This window comes from Mytilus galloprovincialis, chromosome 2 (genome assembly GCF_965363235.1).
Source record: "Mytilus galloprovincialis chromosome 2, xbMytGall1.hap1.1, whole genome shotgun sequence".
In the NCBI taxonomy this organism is placed as follows: Eukaryota; Metazoa; Mollusca; class Bivalvia; order Mytilida; family Mytilidae; genus Mytilus; species Mytilus galloprovincialis.
Genome location: NC_134839.1, coordinates 80,478,931 through 80,499,602, shown reverse-complemented (window position 1 = coordinate 80,499,602; position 20,672 = coordinate 80,478,931). Strand labels below are relative to the sequence as shown.

General features: G+C 31.6%; 2 protein-coding genes across 8 annotated transcripts in view; both read right to left on the bottom strand.

The window, feature by feature from the left end:
• The window catches only part of LOC143064538 (uncharacterized), a 35,640-nt gene extending 25,656 nt beyond the window's left edge, over positions 1–9,984 (bottom strand). For 4 of the 7 annotated variants that reach the window (XM_076237426.1, XM_076237433.1, XM_076237434.1 and 1 more), the window contains exon 1: positions 1,928–2,074. The gene's annotated coding sequence lies outside the window, so the exon portion shown is untranslated. Of the gene's footprint in view, positions 1–110; positions 225–1,927; positions 2,075–9,908 lie in introns of those variants that run through there. The other 3 variants (XM_076237432.1, XM_076237430.1, XM_076237427.1) reach the window with 3 other exon arrangements.
• A 4,586-nt stretch (positions 9,985–14,570) lies between these two features.
• LOC143064537 (uncharacterized) lies at positions 14,571–20,199 on the bottom strand. The gene is made up of 6 exons (XM_076237424.1): positions 20,061–20,199; positions 19,087–19,251; positions 18,384–18,462; positions 16,017–16,196; positions 15,558–15,576; positions 14,571–14,740 (listed from the first exon to the last, which is right to left on the bottom strand). The coding sequence occupies exons 1-6, from the start codon at positions 20,067–20,069 to the stop codon at positions 14,701–14,703; spliced, it is 492 nt and encodes a 163-aa protein (XP_076093539.1). The 5' UTR covers positions 20,070–20,199; the 3' UTR covers positions 14,571–14,700.
• Positions 20,200–20,672: the final 473 nt, after the last annotated feature.

Genomic DNA, 20,672 nt, shown 5'->3' with positions numbered 1-20,672 from the left:
CAAAAAGAAAACTATAAACTTGGACTAAATGCCGTTAAATCATGATATGTAGTTTTCCATTGGTTTGGTTTGTTTGAGCTTTTGATTTTGCAATTTGATAAAGAACTTACGTTGTGAATTTTCTTTGGAGTTCGGTAATTTTGTTATTTTATTTGGCTCCTAGTGTGGATAGTGCTGACATAGGATTGGTCTGTTTCCCGGCCAATCCAAACTAATATTAACCGCTATAAAAAATACTTTCATCAGTAAAATACGTAAAAGAAAATAAATCAAAATTTTGATTCAGACATAATTTCTTAATCATAAAAAAGCTCCTTTCAAATTTCATAAACTCTATGAAGGTTTGACAAAGTTATTGATGTCTTAAATGACTTTCACTCCTGGAGTCTTATTATAAGAAAGAACGGGAAAATGAAGACCAAAAGTGCAGATTTTGCGATATTTAATTGTGAAAACTCTTGATTAACTATGTATTTAGCATTCAATCAGATCTGTGTTTCCTTGGAACACAAAACAACTAAAATGTTTATAACCTTACCATGGTGATATCATTGTTTTATATATATATATATATATATATATACAACTCGTCTAAACATCAACCCAACAATGTTAGATCTGTAAATTTGCTTTCGCAAATTTTTGGTTCTTCCCAAAAAATTTGCGAAAGCAAATTTACAGATCTAACATTGTTGGGTTGATGTTTAGACGAGTTGTATATACATTATGTACACAGCCATGTATCACCATCATTGATGGCGATCCGATGGATACATCTGTTATAGAGTTGTCACTGACTCAGACGTACTTATATATATATATATATATATATATATATATATATATATCATATTGTTTGTGGTTTCCGCTTTAAGTTTTTCTATCTCGATATAATCTATACTATGAGTGCATTTATGAATCAAAAATAAATATAAAATCAATACTGATCGATATGCCTCAAGGTAATCAATTTTATCTTCAACTTTAATTAAGTTGGCTTGACATCGGCTATAATTATACCGATTTTAAAGTCTTAGCGGATTTCATCTTTTTTTTTTTGTTACTTTGTTTTGTTGATCGACTACCAAGCATCTCCCCTTATTAGTAAATAGGAGTATGGAGGTTATGTTGTGTAGATGAATATGGGCGGTATAGACATAAGAATTTAAGATTTTGCATTGCAAATCACGTGAAAACATTGCAAGCAAAACAAAATGAACGGAGGTATCTTCCACGAAAAAGTTCATAAGCAAAATAGATAAATCGACAAAATTGAAAAACCTTTCTTTCAAAGAGCCACCAATAACCAGATCAACGCTGTTACTTGAACAGGAATGAGCACGTACTAAAACTAGACCGAGTACTTGCAGTGCGGACTATTTAAATAGATACAGTAACTCGAGGTTATGCGACTTCTTTTTACAATTCAGCAGAACAACAGTTAGATCCACGATTTTTAAAGTTTGTATGCGTCAAATAAAGTTTTCAACCTTCCAGCCAATAAGAAGATAATCCACACAAAAAATTTAAAACTTAATCCTGCATACGGTTTGGGACCAATTCTAAACAGAAAAAATATCTTGCATTTATATACCAACTTTCACATCAATTAAATATGTTTTATTTGAACAAAATAATGATTTAAAATTTGGTGTCTCATAAAAAATATTCAATTCTTGTAGATATTCGAAAAAATTCTTACACATTTTTTTATGTTTGGTTTTGACCTCTAACCCTCAAGAACTAACCAACAAGTGGACTAAAATAAAGAAAAGCACGGATTTGGCCTCATCCTGACTTTATAATTTGAATAATACAGACATGCATATTTATAGTTTTTCAACTTCTCTTTCAATGTAGATCAAAACCCAATAAATAACAATACTATTGTCTTCGGCAGATTTCTAAATATGTACAATGTTCTTACCTATATAGGTGAAGTTCCCTCATGTCCAAAAACACCGTTTAGTAACTTGACGTATCACTTTAGAATATATTTGTATAGGTTTGAAATCTTAACCGAGGACATACCGTTAAGTAAATTTTCTATCTGAAGGTTTAAATTATTTAACTTGTATTGGTATAGAACACGTTTATCATATGTAGGACAAAAAACGGCGATAAAAATAAAAAGATTTGAGAAAGTCATCGATTTAAGTTGGATTACAGATCAGGAAATTGGTGATAGAGAAAATTCTTTTGATTGAGACATTTTCTCATTTATTTCATATGTAAATTATGGGTGTTTGTGTAAGTAATGTGACAAATATCTCTTATGTAATTGAACATTTTCATTTTTACTGAGCTAGTATAAGATGTCATGTGAAAATATGTGAACCTTCTGGTTATGTTAATGCAAATGACACGAAAGAAATTTAATGAAAAAGTCGCATGTATAAAATAATTGTATTTTATTCTTTGCACAAACCCACATATATATGATAACGGAATGTTATCATTTCGTATAATCATTTTCAAAATAAATCAACAATTGCATGAAAGGTCTGAACTTTAAAAGTCCCCCCCTTTAAACATACAAAAATGTTTCTGTTTTTTAATTTTATGTTTAGGATTTCTTACTTAACAGAAGAAGAAAAATATTAAATCAATTATATTTTGGTATACTAGTATATATGACATCCGTCAGCGAATAACTCGGTCAGGACTATATTTCAATACATATGAATAATAAGGAAATGTGGTATGATTGCCAATGAGACCTCAAAAATACAAGTTCAGTTGCGTAGATTTACGCAGTTAAAGGTTACCATACTGCCTTCAACAGTGAGCAAAAATCAGCAATAAAAGATTTGAAATGAGAAAACTAACGATGTAATTCATATCGGTATAATATACAAAAAAAAAAAAAAAAAAAACAAGTATGACTGACATAAACCCGTGAAAGACAGACGCCCGACAGACAAATAAACAATGTGGCGAGGTTGAGCATGCTTGTGAAAGCTCAACCCTCTCCTTATAATCAGTTACAAATGGCGCATTAAGGTGGTATGTGCGTCTGGGATTTTTAACTGAAAAGCAGAAAACAATAGGTCTAAAGTTTTAATAAGGTAAGCAACGTTCAATACAGAAATGCACGTTACTAATAATAATTTTTATTTAAATGAACAAATCAGTCTAATTTGAGGCCATTATCAATCACTTATTTACAAAAGTAGAATATGTTTTTCTTGATACTCAAAATAACCTTGGAACTCCGAAAAGGTATTATTCATACAGGAAATCTCAGGAAATCTGTATTTTTTGTTATAGCAGGAGAAAGTTACGGTGACACGTTTTTTAATATAAGAGCTGTCTGCCAATATTTTAGTTCAAAATTTTATCATTTAGTTAACCTTCTATTCAAATGCTTTATATCTGTATAATCCATACAAAATATGGAAATTTTTCACATGTATAGATTGAAAACAAGCTCGCTGACCTTTCATTTTTATTTTTATTATTCCGTTTTTTACGAACACATTTACATACTTCATTTTGTCAAGTTTGAAAAAAAACTATTATTTTTCATACTCCCATACCACCTTAACTCATTAGATCGATACAAATCAGTTACTGACTATCATAAAAGCAATAGAAACAAAACATAGATATATATAAAAGTACTCGCAGTGACTGTAAGAGAGTTCAAAGCCAACAACAACCCATAATGATAAATCGAAAATAAAGTATCAATCAGTACAAATCCAACCAATTTGTTTACATTGCATAGATGTTGCATAAAGCTTCCGTCATTTTGCTTGGAAAGCAACAATCAAGTAAGTTTTAGAAATGTTTCATAAACTGCACGTAAAAACGTTACAACAGTGCATTAAAACATTTATAAACAGTACATGAGAAACGATTGAGTACCCTCATTTCTCAAAGCGAATAAGTTTGGAAACTTTTCATTTCAACATTAAAACCGTGCCTACATATAGAGTATGTCATATATCACTGCGAAAGTTTGACCATAGATGTATGGGTTTGTACATCTATGGTTTTACTGACACCATCACGATTTATGCAGCTGTTATGGAATATCTTTGTAACAGATGACCACGGATATGTCCCAATTTTCATTACTACCATGTGGTCCTCATTTTCTTATATTATTACTTCATCGAACATGGATTTGTACTAGAATGATCATAACGATGGGTTCCACATGTAGAGCATGAACTGTTTCCCCATTCCGGAGCACCTGAGTTCACCCCCAGTTGTAGGTTGAGTTCGTGTTGTCCAATCTTTAGATTTCAGTGTATATTGTTATGTGATCTTGTTTGTCTTTTCGTCGCTTTCGTTGTCCATGACGTTATCAGTTTTTCTTCAACTGCTGACTTTTGAATATCCCCTAAGTTGCTTCCAATTCATATGACCCCACACAGAATAAACATCAGATGTTATTTTGTTCATTTAGTATGGTGGGTGTCATATGGAACTCTTGCTTACACATTGGATTCTCAATTTAGACAGTAGATCTGGCTTAAATTTTTAACAAAAACATATACCGTTATTGGAAGCTGTTATATTTGTTTAGAATGAAACCAGTCTATGGAAGAAGCTATTCGATAAAAGCTTTTCTTATATCAACGAGCGATATTGTCTTATATCAACGAGTTGCATTGTGGGAAATTTCAGACGAAAGTTAGCATTTGTACGAAGAAAGGCAGATATCTCTGTATAAAGTAATGACTCTTTTCTTAAAACAGGTCGACATTTAACACGACATACGTCTAGTGTATAATTTTCATGAGTTATTTTATGTAATAACAAGTAAGGTGTATTTAAACGAGAAAATTGAATTATTGAATAAATGAAACATAAATGCACGATTTATCATTTGTAGATGTACACATTCAATCAATATCATGTAGCAAATTCAGTGGAATGCAATTGAGATGAATTCAATTGTTTGCTACGCCAAAATCACCTATAAGTCAACGATACTGCTATATTTTAAAATATCAATGCGATATTTGTCTTATATCATAGCGAGGATTTTTTAATATCAAAAATTTATGAATGCGATACTTTTCTAATATAACTGCTATAGTTTTCTAATATAAAATGAATACGATGACACGTCACAATGCATGTCAAGATAACTGCAAACATAATTCACAACCTATATCATGACCGGTTTAATGTTTTAGGATCAATATCACTAAAATTTCGAAACTGTAACAAAATTAACGCTTACATGAACTTATCATTTCAAAAATGTTTCTTGACCCTAATGATAGATGAAAGTGTTAATAATCTGTTCAGTCTATTGTTTTCAATCACATGGTTTAACCGACTAACTAACATGTTTAACCCCGCCACATTATTTATGTATGTGCCTGTCCGAAGTCAGGAGCATGTAATTCAGTTGTTGTCGTTTGTTTATGTGTTACATATTTGTTTTTCGTTCATTTTTAACCGGATTTTTGTGACAAAAATGTCGGTTATTGATTTGGGGATGTACGGCGGGCGCCCGGGCGGGCGGGCGGCAATCAAATGTTGTCCGTGCATTAACTCATGAACCGTTCAACCAAAGCTTTTAAAATTTTAATATGTTATTACTGACAACTATACGAAGGTCAAGTTCAATAATGGCGATTTTGACTTTTACCGTTCAGGAGTTATGGTTCTTGAAAGATTGAAAAATGGAGTTTCCAGTCGTGTCCGTGCATTTACGTATGAACTGTTCTACCAAAGCTTTCCAAATTTTAATATGTTGTTACTGATGACAGAATGGAGGTCAAGTTCAATAATGACGATTTTGACTTTTACCATTCAGGAGTTATGGTTCTTGAAAGATTGAAAAATGGAGTTTCCAGTCGTGTCCGTGCATTTATGCATGAACTGTTCTACCAAAGCTTTCGAAATTTTAATATGCTGTTACTGATGACAAAATAGAGGTCAAGTTCAATAATGACGATTTTGACTTTTACCGTTCAGGAGTTATGGTTCTTGAAAGATTGAAAAATGGTGTTTCCCGTCGTGTCCGTGCATTTTCTCATGAACCATTCAACCAAAGCTTTTGAAATTTTAATATGTTGTTACTGATGACAAAATAGAGGTCAAGTTCAATAATGACGATTTTGACTTTTACCGTTCAGGAGTTATGGTTCTTGAAAGATCGTAAAATGGCGTTTCCATTCACGTTGTTGCATTTACTCATGAACCATTCAATCTAAGCTTTGCAAATTTTAATATGTTGATACTGATGACAAAATGGAGGTCAAATTTGATATTGACGATTTTCACTTTCACCATTCATCAGTAATGGTTCTTGTGATATTGGCAGGACACAAATAAATGTTAATAAATCCGGTTTGCTGTCGTTGTGACAGCCTCTTGTTTTTATATATAAATAAGGCCGTTAGATTTCTCGTTTAAATTGTTTTACATTGTCTTATCGGGCCTTTTATAGCTGACTATGCAGAATGGCTTTGCTCATTGTTGAAGGCCGTACGGTGACCTATAGTTGTTAATGTCTGTGTTATTTTGGTCTTGTGGACAGTTGTCTCATTGGCAATCATACCACATCTTATTTTTTATAATTCTATTTGAAGTTATGATGCAATGGCGGGATTTAAATGCGGTTGCAAATACGTCTACCGACCTATTAGATTATAATCTACCGGTCACACTGCTATAGACTATCCACCTTGGTAATATCGAAATAGACAAAAAATATCATTACTTAAAAGAAACATTCATTCAAACAATCCAATCCAATACAGCTCCAAATTACAATAAATAGTCAAATGGTAAAATCAATAATCCAAACAAATTAAAATGTACAAATGCTGATGTCCCGAACTTTGAAGATACCAACTGAGTAGCCTCAGACTATAAATTGGACAAATTCAGATACAACGAAAATCAAAAATCTTGTCAAACAGAAAATGTATTTATTATTAACATAGAAAAAGATATTGAGAGGGAAAACAGTTCTTTTTTTATATCAAAGACTTTTCCTGTTGGCAAATCGATATCTCTATGAGCATAATCAGCTCGCCGCGTGGACGCTCTTTTACATCGCGATGACCGTGAGGTTATTCCGATGTATTGTTGCCACAGAGATTTGACTTTCGTTTTTGGCTAGTAACCGATCGTATAAATACGCGAACTTTTCTTAGTGCAAAATAACAATCCGTATCGCTTGTCATAAATTCATTTCTTCAATGAGTTTAAAAATGTTTAGAACACAAATAAATAAGATGTAAATGTCTTTTGACGTTAGAAATGTGTTATATCTTTTCTATATTATTTTCATACATTTAGATCGTTCAGTTGGAGGACTGGAAAGCAGTTATTTATAAGGGGAAATTTTAAAGATTTATAGATATAAGAAGATGGTGCATGAGTTCGAATGAGACAACTTTCCATCAAAGTAATAATTTGTTTAAAGTAAACCATTATAGATCAAAGTATGTCCTTAAACACGGAGCCTTGGCTCACAGCGAACACCACGCTATATATTACTAGTGTTAAACAATTCAAACAGGAAAACCAACGGTCTAGTTTGTAAAAAAAAAAGGAGATTCAAAAGTACAGGTCAGATTTTGTCGAATCAATCTGAACGAGGACAGTATGATTCATCTTTGTCACAAGTTAGTTTTATTGTTATCCAATGAAAGTCTTCCATGCGTGCGTTGCAAGCATATCGGATATATATTTTTTCGGTGCATCCATTATGAAATTTGCTAAATATTATATATGTGAACGATCATTTTGATACTTAGCGATTTGATTACGGCATTGTTTATTAAACCCTTATTTGATTAGTTTTGCTTCCAAAACTAATTGAGAAATTTGTAAGATGTTACCAAAAACAATTTGAATTTAAGCTATGGTCTTAAAACTGCTTTTTTACATACACTACTACTAAGAAGTAAAATCACAAAAATACTGAACTCCGAGGAAAATTCAAAACAGAAAGTCCCTTATTAAATGATAAAATCAAATGATAAAACACACCAAACGAATAGATAACAACTGTCATATTTCTGACTCAGTACTGGCATTTTCAAGTTTTGAAAATGGTGGATTGAACCTGGTTTTATAGCACTTAACCTCTCAAGTGTATGACAGTCTCATCAAATTCTGTCATATTTACGACGATGCGTGAACAAAACAGACATAATAGGTAAAATTGTCAAAATATGGGTACAACAGTCTAATATCAATACTAATCGGTACTAATTTTGATATAAGAAAAACACTGCTATGATATTTTAAAAGTATCGCATTGTTTATTTATGTATATAAGAAAAACACAGCACTTCAAATTTTACACAGACATAAACTTTAGCTTCTAACTAACTTCTCAATGTATATCTAGACTCTATTGTTGTTTATATTTGAACAATAAGTTTTAAAGTTAGTTTTTTTTAATTTTTCGTTGCCGAAAACAACATTTTCCGCCTGGAATGTCTGCATATTTACAATTGATATTAGACAATATCGCTTTGTGATATAAGAAAAGTTTTTATCGATACGCTTCTTCCATAGACTGGAAACGTGTTTATTTTAAGTTGTATAAAATTGAGAATGGAAATGCATAGTTTAGAATATTTTTTATTGCTAGAATTTTGCATTGTTTAAATGAAAGATAAAACTAGCCCACATATTCAGTGGCGGATCCAGGGGGGGGGGGTCCGGGGGTGCGCACCCCCCCTTTATTTTTGCCGATCAATGCATTTGTATCGGGACATATGTTTTGCACCCCCCCCCCCCTTTGCCCTGGGTTAGCCTGGGTTAGCACCCCCCCTTTCGAAAATTCCTGCATCCGCCCCTGATATTACTACTAATATTATACCACTGAATATTAAAAAAAACTTTGGAATTACGACTTTTAATTAAACGCATAGAAAATATTTGAAATATTTGAAAATTTGATCCCGCTAACATGTTTAACCCCGCCGCATTCTGTATGTATGTGCCTGTCCCAAGTCATGAGCCTGTAATTCAGTGGTTGTCGTTTGTTGATGTGTTTCATATTTGTTTTTCGTTCATATTTTTTGTACATAAATTAGGCCGTTAGTTTACTCGTTTGAATTGTTAAATACATTTATCATTTCGGGGACTTTTAGAGCGGACTATGTGGTATGGGCTTTGCTCATTGTTGAAGGCCGTACGGTGACCTATAGTTGTTCAATTCTGTGTCATTTGGTTTCTTGAGGAATGTTGTCTCACTGGAAATTATACAACATCTTCTTTTTTTTTGTATATACACGGGCTCCTGGTAAATATTTCTAAATATTGAAGTTAAGAGAGGTAATATCATAAACTGAAAAAAACTTTTTCACACTTTTGCATATGTACTTTCAAATCGAACAGTTATTCATTTGTACATGACTATTGCTGTAGAAGACATTTTTATCAAAGTTAAAATTTTACATTTTTTTGTCAAAGTTTGCATCGAAATCATCGGTAACCATTTATTAAATTGTAGCTGAAGAAAATCTTACCGATCGCCAATCATGAATTTTTGCATTCTTCATGCATTTATAATTTGGTGACGTGTCACAAGTTTAGATTGATTATTGCTTGCTTAACGTCCAGTGGCAAATGTTTCATTAATGTTCAGTATGGCCTGTTGAGAAGTAAGTCATTGTTAGAACCTTAAAATACACATATAATGAGATACCATGCTTCCAAATAAAGACTCGAAGTCAGACGACTTAGAAAAAGGCAAATATCTTACATGTATAAAGGGAACTGTTGTCATAAAAGATGGCAATGCTGCTTTAGAACCCAAACATAGAGAAAATGAGGAATATTTCAAGTACATTTGAAATTTGAATACTATTTATTCAGATATCAAGTACAACTCTAATTACTAACAGACTAATATGCAGAATGTGAATACTGATATTAACTCACAATTAAGCTGTAGATTTCTTTCTACTTACTTTAAAACGGATAATTTCCTTCTAATGCTTTATAATAAAGACTATTCACAACTTATACAAGATCGATCGATTTGACAACAGTGTTTTGTAAAAGATATCTATTATAATATTATTTAGGTAATCATAGTGTTAACTTTGAACAATCAATTTTTTTAAACGGTTAATCTATTATGTTTAGTTTACACTCGGGCGGTTAATTTTATGACAGTTATACATGCAAGACCATTTCATAGCATTGACATAAACATACTTCACTCGTACAGTTATAAATTAATTTTCTCTACTGTGACTTTTTTTTTAAATTTACAACATTATATCAAAAGATTTTTTTTATTTGAAAGAGCTTATAAATCTTCCAAATAACCTTCTTCACAACAATTTCACAAGACATACAAAGTCTGTCGTATATTTTGTATTTTAATTTACATCTTTGTGGTGCAAGAGCCTTTACCTTCATGTAGTGAATTGTAAACTGTAAAAACGTCCAAAAATACCATGAAATCTTATAGTAAGTATTAAGAAATGAGCTATGACCTTATCAATAACAACAATTTGCTACAATATGTTTAAAAACACAATATAAAAACTAAGGACTCAGATTCATGAACCCAACAAAAAAACGGGGTTGATCTCAGGTGCTTTGGAAGGTGAACAGATCCTGTTCCATGTGTGAATGTGATACCTGCGTGTTAGGAGTTTGATTTCGCATTTCGGCCCGTTGATTTTTCTTTAAAATATGAAATATAAAGTGTTATCAGTTCAAAAATGAATTCTTCAATCTTACATTAAATCTTTAGAAGTTTCTAAATGTTTTATTAAACACATGATTTTTATATTGTGTTTCGTGAAAAAAAAAAGGAGACTTATATAGTCATCCTACATTATCTAAGCTAGAATGCCTTTGAGAAGTTGAGTTTACATGTAATGATCAAATATTGACATGTACCTGAACTTTTACCAGAATTACAAAAAAGTAACGGTTCTCCCTACGTATATAAAGAAACATGCATTGACACTTTATGCGTCTTAAATGGGTATTTGCTGCCGAATGCATTATCATAAACTTTATACAAACTCTTTGATTCGATTTATAACATCCTAAAATATTAACTTGAACTAAAGTTTGATAGAAAGTAATAAACATTCCACTAAATCGTGATAAAGTATCAACATTTTGAGACCTGACGCAATTAAGTACAACACCTATATAACCTTTGCAATGGTTATATATTTTATATATATATAAAAAGCTAGATAGCTGAATAATAGTATAGCCTTTAAAGTGGGTTTATATGAACATCAAGAATGTTTCTTTGTATGTTTCAATACGCCATTTTCTGTTTGACTTCGTGTTTTCACATCCGTATCTCCTGTAGGTTCAGAAGGTATTGTAGTTTTTGAACAAATATTTTATGTTCGAACCTTTCAATTCAATTTCATAGAAAAATAAGGTGGAATCCATGATTTTTTTTATTTGACCTCTTGATAGATAAATTTCAATGCTTTCGGAAAATGTATCATTCAAACGGATTGAAATTCTAGTTTGGATCAACTTCTGGGGAATTTTGTTACATTTTCACCTATTTTTTGTAATATTTTGCTGTAAAAAATGTAGATTTTTGCCACGGTTTCAATTTAATTTCATAGAAAAATAAGGTGGAATCCATATGATTTTTTTATTTGACCTCTTGATAGATAAATGTCAATGCTTTCGGAAAATGTATCATTCAAATGGATTGAAATTCTAGTTTGGACCAATTTCTGGGGACTTTTGTTACATTTTCACCTATTTTTTGTAATATTTTGCTGTAAAAAATGTAGATTTTTGCCACGGTTACACCAATTAACATTAGAACTCACTTGGAAATCAAACTATGGAAGATGACACCTAGATCGACATTTTAAAAAGTATACCAAAAACATTGATGAAGCACTTATTGTGTATGACTCCCAGTTTATGACACAAACTGAATGTACTTATCCGAAATATATTCAGTATAACAATAAAGAAACAGAAAACAGTCAATATTGTCCATTTTTAGACACAATTGTATTGAAATAAAAACTAAAATATATGACAATAGAGACGTTGAAACTTTGATTTAAAGAACTTCCTTTTTAAAGCTGCAATGTTCCATTGTGTTTACATTTCACAGCTCGGTATAGATTGTTAAAAAATGTTCAAATGAAGCCGACTATAAAGATATAACATAAGCACTGATTGCCAGGGTTATAGATAAAACCAACTTTATGAATATAATTATGTACTTTTGAAATATCTTACAATCATTTTCAGTATCCCGTCTGTCAATATATTCTATCTCGTAAATAACTTTCTTTTATAATGACATAAATAGAAATAAAATACATGAAGAAAATGATTAAGAAATGGGTACATGGTTCGATGTGATTTCAAACCACTGCAGGGCCGTAACTAGCCTCCTTTAATAGTGAGGCAAACTATATTCGCCGAGCGTAGCGAGGCGAAAAAAATTTGGCGAGGGGTTTGGGGGCCGCTTAAGTCCCCCAGAAGCTCTGAGAAAAATAACGCAAAATCATCCATTCTGAGCGTTCCGCGGACTCTTTCTAACATTGAAACGCAAATAATCTTTAGCTATTTTTTCGACAATATTCTGGTCTCAAAGCAAAAACATAGATTCATTGTAATTTAAGACTTTTAGGTTTTAGGGGCAACATTAAAAGACCGATATGTAGGATAAAGTAAAAATCGTATTTCTCATAATCATTAATACCGGGTCTGTCTGTCTGCTCTTGTCTTTTATTGTGCTGACTTTGGTGATTTTTGTATGACTAGATTTAGATATAGTGACAGTGCAGTATTATACTTTAAGTACTAGTACTGCTCAAGTCGACACTAGGGACCATCTTGATCTTCTTTTACGGTATTAATAATTCTTTTATTATCGAAGACCTTCCAGCAACTATCAAGATGAAGAACAGGAATAAAATCTTTGACCATTGATCATTTGTATTTTTTCTATGCATTGACTTTGTGTGCGATTAGATCCCGTGCACGTTTACTCCATATTCCTTTATTTTCTGTCTGAACCATTCGATGTAAAAGGTCATATGGCAATACATTGGGGTTTTTTTTCAAATGATTTGATACCGGGGAATTGGTGGTCTTACTTTAACCATGTCAGCTATCTAGTTTTATCCACAATCATATGATACAGATATTTTTTTTAATTTTTTGTTGTTGATTAAAATAGTCAATTTTCTATATTTATAATACATATCTATCACTTCTGTGCATGTCTCACCTATATATAGCTAGAGCCTAGTTGCGAGTGATCCAGAAAATACCCAATAATCCATACTAAGAAACATTGTGTATTTTCTCTGAGTCGTTTAAATCACTCGAAACTAGACGAGACATGCACAAAAGTGATAGATAAGTATTATTAATATATAAAAATTGAATATCTTAATCAACGAAAAAAAATAAAAAATATCTGTATCATATATGCCCAAGGCCTGTGGTTTTATATACAAAAAAGGCAGTTTTGTATTCTTTGATATCAAGTTCAATTATCCATGCAGAAACGACAATTTTTTTCTGTGTCCAGAAGCATCGTAGAGCATATTCTTAAAATATTTTCCCGCACAATATTTGGACAATGAAAATCAACACTCAAACTATAGTCATAATTAAATAAAAGAACAAAAGACAAACCCGAGACACAGAAGTACAAACAATAGACAATCAACTCCGAAAACCAAAAGTAAATTAGAAACACGAATCACGAAAAAAATGCAGGGTCGACATCATGTAGTAAAGAGAACTTGCTTCTTGCAAGACACTTTCCGTGAAAACAATTTGATATGAAGACAATCTTTTTTTTTCATTTTTTTTTTTTAAATTTCCAGTATGAGGCATTTGCCTCACTTGCCTCAATGTAGTTACGGCCCTGCACTGCCCGATGTTAGTGGAGGGGCGCCTACGGAGATTTATATACGTTTAACCCTGCGAAATGCTTGATAAGTGCCTGTCACAGAGTCCAGAAAATGTATTTCACTGTTGTTCCGGAGTCGTTGGTTGTCATTTGTTACTGGTTGCTGCATGTCATATTTTTTTTCGTGTATTGTTTTGTACATAAAACAGGCCGTTAGTTTTGCTTGTATAAATTGTTGTCTTACATTAGTCTTTTCGTGGACTTTTATAGCTTGATTTTCTTTGAGAATTTTGGGATATTTGACCGGTGTAATACTATGCATTCTGTCGCTAGATTATTACATTGAATACCTGTGTGTGGGAAGCTAAGTGACAGGTAACGTTAGGTAAAACATCGTTACATATATATAGATTTGTTTTATCAAACATTTCACTTGAAAACAAAATATCACAAGGTTTTCGTGCGAAACATTCCAATTTGAATTTGATTATTTAATGTAAACCTCCGTAACCTTATTGCACATCTACATGCATGCATGGTAGGAAACTTTGTAAACATATACAAAATTAATCGAATATATCAACATTCTTTCAACTGTAGATCCCAATGGCAACACACAGCGCGCTCATATCTTATATTCAATTATATTCTATACAACATTCGAGCCCTATAGCATTCATCATCAGTTTATTCGACCGTTAACGGTACAACAGTTAAGTATTATGTAAATATTATAAAATAAATATCTTGTTTAATTTTTATTCATTAAATATCATTATGATAATGGTATAAATATCTATAATGGTAGATGATTTTCATAAATTATGATTTTTAATTGCATTGCAATGTTTCAAGTTCAGGCTGTCTCATTTCGTTTAGAAGAACATTCCACCATCGAACATAAATGATCCCATTCTGAAATAAAGTAAAAGGAAGTTGAGATTTATGTTGATTTAGTTTTTATATGTATTTTTAGTTGATATTTATTTGTCCTTCTAAACATAAACATAAATTACTCCTTTGTGTGTCTGTACCTGCTAAATAATAGCTTGACATATTTACGATATTGCCTTCTTGTACTAGACACAATTCATTGTCTATAAAATAAATGTTTCTAATTTCATGGTATGAATTTGGTTCTATAATATTTAAAAAATAATTTGTAATTTTGTTTGATTTAATAGTCTCACGTTTCCAAAGAGAAACGTATTGATCATTATAATGTGCATGTAAACAAGTTGTATTGTCTCACATTGTATCTGATTTAAGTTTGGATGAATTTCTTAGCATATGTAAATTTGTAATGCATTGATGAAGCGGAAAGAAAAACTACGAAAGCTTATCAGCCCATAAAGGCTCTCTAATATAACTTCCTATAAGAAGTGTGGTGTCTCCATGTTCCTGATACAATGCAATAGGATAAAAGTCCTATCTTCCTCTTCTATATTTCGTGCATATTGCATCATAAGCCTCTAAAGACTGGTTGGTATAAATATACACGTTAATTGACTGGTTATGTTTAAAATTGTAATATATTGTATTTCATGTATATGTACCAAGTTGTACTTTAAAATACGAATATCTATCTATCTATATGTCACAAAGGAAATCATTTACATGAAACTTTGCTACTGACTGAAAGTGGCATTAAAGCTCTTGTAAATCGGAAATTATAACAAGTAAGATTTTGAGGTAGAAGAATAAAAACTTAACCAATCATAAAACTACTTACAACATATTCTGCATAGGATCTGAAATAAAAGAATATATCCAAGTATGATTTATTTTTGTTTGTTTTGACGTTCCGTGGCAAGTATCTCATGTATATTCAGAACTATATCATATTCAGCAATATATAACCAGATTTATTCTACTAAGTAGTTGACCGATATAATCAGGATGAAGGGCATAACGTTTCAACATTATGTTGGATAAACTAGAAATTTTAATTCGATGGGTTGTAATTTCTTCACATGTTACTTTTCAGTAATAAGATAATTACTAATAAATTGTAGTTTATTTTATCAACATAAAAAGACGACTACCAAAATCGCTATTTGATTTAGATATATCACGACTGTCTAAACTTTTGCAAAAAGAAATACAAAAATATTATTTTCCTCCTAAAACATTACATTGGCACTCATATCACATCTTCTTGTTTCTATTAAACTCTAAAAATAATAATTACCTTGACTGCCGAACATTGAGTTTCCTGTTTGTGCTGGCACATTCAATAATTGGTTATTCTGAGCGGTGTTAAGCATCTGAAACACATTAGGGAGGTCAGCAGGAAGAGTTACTGGTGTTTCCTTTGCTGGTTTTGTCATGGTTTCCTTACTGGCTCCAGGTAAAACGATACTCACTGTCACTGAAAATGACATTAATTCATATATATTTCAAATTTTTATGATATAAGCATGTTATGATGCAATGACTCACGTTTTCCTTTCTATTACTCGTTTAAATGAACAAATACGGAGTTTCAAATGGTTTCTTTCATGTTCGCACATAGCTTTTGAATACTTTTTGAATAAAAAACCTCTCCATTCATAATACCCTGTTTATTGGTATAAATTGACATACTTGACACATCTTTTAATTGTGTCACCAAATTTTGAATAATGTAAAAGACTGGTATATATCACAATCATGGATAAGAAAGAAAAAAAAATTGTAAGCGTTCCGCGGAACCCAGTGTCTCGCCTACTTTTGATGTTAATCGCAGACTTAACAAAAATGAGGGGGAAAAATCAATAAAAATATTGCTCTTGATATTATATTTTGATTGAAAGAAGCTTCTGTCCAAGTTTGGTAAAAATCCAGGATAGTTTATGAATATAAAATAAAGGTTTAAAAACTTTAACAGCAGACTATGTAATGTTAACTGGAAGAAAAACTAAGTCCATATTTTAGTGAAATACAGATAAAGAGGTACAAAATTTTAATAAAATTTCCTTCTAGATACTAGCTTTTGATCATAAACAAGCTTCTGTTCAAGTTTGGTACAAATCGAGGAAAGTATAAGAAAATTATTAAATCTAAAAAAATTAACATCAAAGGAATGTATTGTATACTGGCCAAAAAAAAAAGTCCATTTATAAGTAAAATCTTAAAAAAAATATATTCATTTTTTTGTGCAAACTTTACTTCTAAATACTATCTGGTGATCATAAACAAGCTTCTGTCCAAGTTTGGTACACATCCAGGATAGTTTAAAAAAGTTATTAAACTTTTAAAAACTTTAACCACAGAGTGAATGTAATGTTTCCTGACAGAAAAACTAAGTTCATTTATAAGTAAAATACAGAAAAAAAAGGAATTTTATTTTTACAAAATTTACTTCTGGATACTATCTAATGATCATAAACAAGCTTCTGTCCAAGTTTGGTATAAATCAAGGAGAGTTTAAGAAAGTTATTAAAATTTAAACTTTAACCACAAAGTGGATATTTGTGGAAGCCGCCGCCGCCGCCGAAGACGATGACGACACCGACGCCGACGGAATGTAGAATCGCTATTTCTCGCTTTTTCCACTTAAGTCGAAGGCTCGACAATAATAATGAGTAAATAAACTTAATTGTCCAGAAGAACTACGGGAGGATAAAAAAAAGATTTGTTATACCAAAATATAGTCTAGACTACTAGTATATCATTATCATTTTTCTAAATTTATAATAAAAGTGAATGTCACCCAATTTGTTTTAAAGTTAAAATTATTTTGTTTTGGATTGCACTGAAATGTTACTTTATTAAATTGTATAATAGCATATGCAAGTACATGTATATTCTTACTATCGAACAGCTTTCTGTGTCTGTTCAAGTACATGTATATTCTTACTATCGCACAGCTTTCTGTGTCCGTTCAAATACATGTATATTCTTACTATCGAACAGCTTTCTGTGTCCGTTCAAGTACATGTATATTCTTACTATCGCACAGCTTTCTGTGTCTGTTCAAGTACATGTATGTTCTTACTATCGCACAGCTTTCTGTGTCTGTTCAAGTACATGTATATTCTTACTATCGCACAGCTTTCTGTGTCTGTTCAAGTACATGTATATTCTTACTATCGCACAGCTTTCTGTGTCTGTTCAAGTACATGTATATTCTTACTATCGCACAGCTTTCTGTGTCTGTTCAAGTACATGTATATTCTTACTATCGCACAGCTTTCTGTGTCTGTTCAAGTACATGTATATTCTTACTATCGCACAGCTTTCTGTGTCTGTTCGAGTACGTGTATATTCTTACTATCGCACAGCTTTCTGTGTCTGTTCAGCCTTTCAAACGACGTAATGCCATTTCAAAGATATTTCCTTTTTCTATGTATACAGGGAATTTTTATCAATTTCTCCCATATATACAGAAGGTACATCGTACATTCACGGTGTAAAAACAAGAGCGAACTTACATGCAAATACAATGTTCAATCACAGTCGTGGTGGTTTCGTTTTGTTAAAGACTGAGCCGTAGTATTTAAAACATTTTTTGAAAGACAAGTCTTACAGCTTTGTCTGAATTTCGCCCTGACTGTTATAAATTACAAAGACTTACCGGCACATCTGAAGCAGTCGTTTCCCTGACATTTAGCAAGTCTCACACATGTTTCAAATGGGGTGTCACATGCAGGGTCCTAAAAGATAACACAAAACTAAATGTTAACCTGAACCATCCATCATATGGATACGAAAATTGAGTTTAAGGTGTTCAGAAGGATATCATAAAGCTATGGGTATAGTTTAATTCAAAATATTGGTCTAATACTATTTGGTATTTTATGTACAGTATTGAAAGCAGATGTAGAATAATTCAAATGTAACTGAAATATATCCTCTTCACAGGTGAGCAATACCACAATAAGAATCTTTCTTGTGACAGGCAGTTATAATAATCTTTTAAAACTTTAATAAGTAAACGAGTTTTTAACACCAAGCAAGTATATATTTACAATCTTTGGATGATTTTCTGGATTGAAAACAATTTGTCCATAGTAAAAAATATGCTTTTAAACTTTATACATTGAAAAATGATTCGACTAAAAGCTAGGTAAAAATATTTAAGCCAATCAAGTAACATGTAAGGCAGAAAAAACAGAATATGCAGAAGGTAAACTTTTAGAATTGATCGGTTTCGGCCCTTTTTCCGCTTTGATTTTAATTCTGATTTGGCATTTACAGTATTTTTAAGGCTTGTCAAAAGTAATTACAAAACAATATTAAATCATCGTATATTTATGTAAATATCTTTAGTTTCTTACACATCCTTTCTTTGTAGATTTAGCGACGGTCTTTTGTGCTGTTACTTTAACTGTGTTTACAACAACAGGTGCTGGTTCTGGGGCAGCTTTAGATGTTGGTTCAGGTTGTGGTGATGCTGGAGATTGACAAGCAACGAAACCAACAAGACAAATAACAGCAAGTATCTACAATATAAACAAACTAACTTAACTTTCATTACACTGCGATACAACTGATATTTATTTTCCTCAAATGAAGCGTTTTTGTTATAAAAGACATATCAAACAAATCTAGTAACCTGGGGTCGTGTCAACGAAGCTGTCTTAGAACTAGGACGTGTCTACGGATGGTCTTAGGAAACATCTTAGTCCTAATTAAGGTTAACGAACGACTTCCAAGAGATAAGATATATATGTCATAAATGGTACTAGAGTTAGGATATATATAGAGGTATCTTGGGATGGTCTTCGGGGAGACCTAAATGTCACGACGTTCTAATTCGAAATAAAACAAACAAGTAATTTGAAATATTGTTCTGAATTCAATTGTAAAAATACTGATACAAATATCAAACTATTATTATTATTATTACACTGATATTAGAATTAAACTAATTAAACAAAATATTGTTTAATATGTTTTTAAATACTCATGCATTTGTATGGCATAAGTTTAGATTTGTAGACAAATTTGATCCATAATAACTTCCACATATCCAACAAAGAGCGTAAAGATATTCATTTTTAGTTTTTAGTTAGAATAATAAGCATATTACAAGAACTGTGTCTGGTTGTTCTAGAAATAACCTGATGCACATTTTAAATACATTGAGATATTCAAGAGTCAATTGGTACACGGTTCTTAAAGAACTAAAAGTGCTTTTCTATATACAAAATCGTCTGAAATTGGTACAAATCGCCGTTCTCCATACAAAGCGTTGTGACAATTCCAGTAAGTTTAATACAAATATTATGAAGAGTAAAACGATACTTACGGATTTCATTTTCAGTGTCTAATATCTATCTTCCACAAAATTAATGGCAAAAATGCAGAGAGGATGGAATTTTGGAGCTTTATATGGAGCCTATACCCTATCTGTCACAAAATGATTTAATATATATTTATATCGTTAAAACAATGTAAATTATGTCGTGTTATGACATATTAAATGCTTGTTGTAAACGTTCGGCAATCATAAACTGGACAGGTCATTAATGTTCTCATGTTTCCATTACACATACATTCTTGTATATGTTAAATAAAAGGGGGTGTCAAGTTATGTTAGACAGTGAAATTTTTCATTTTTCATATTGGAGTAAATGATTTGCATTTATTAATTTTAAGTTAATTACTAAAATTGTTGTGAAATATTACAATGAACGTTTTTTATTAACTTGTGTAACTTCCATAAATCTAACAGTAACAATTTCTGGACACAAAAAATAAGGTGACAAAATGAAACTCATAATTCTTGTATGTTTTTTCATTTATTTTTACCAAAAAATCCAGTTAATAATTCCGAGCAATTTTTCAGCTAGTTATTCCAACCTAAGCACAGGTACTTGTGGACAGGATATCCTTAGGGCGCCCCTGAGTGGGCAGTATC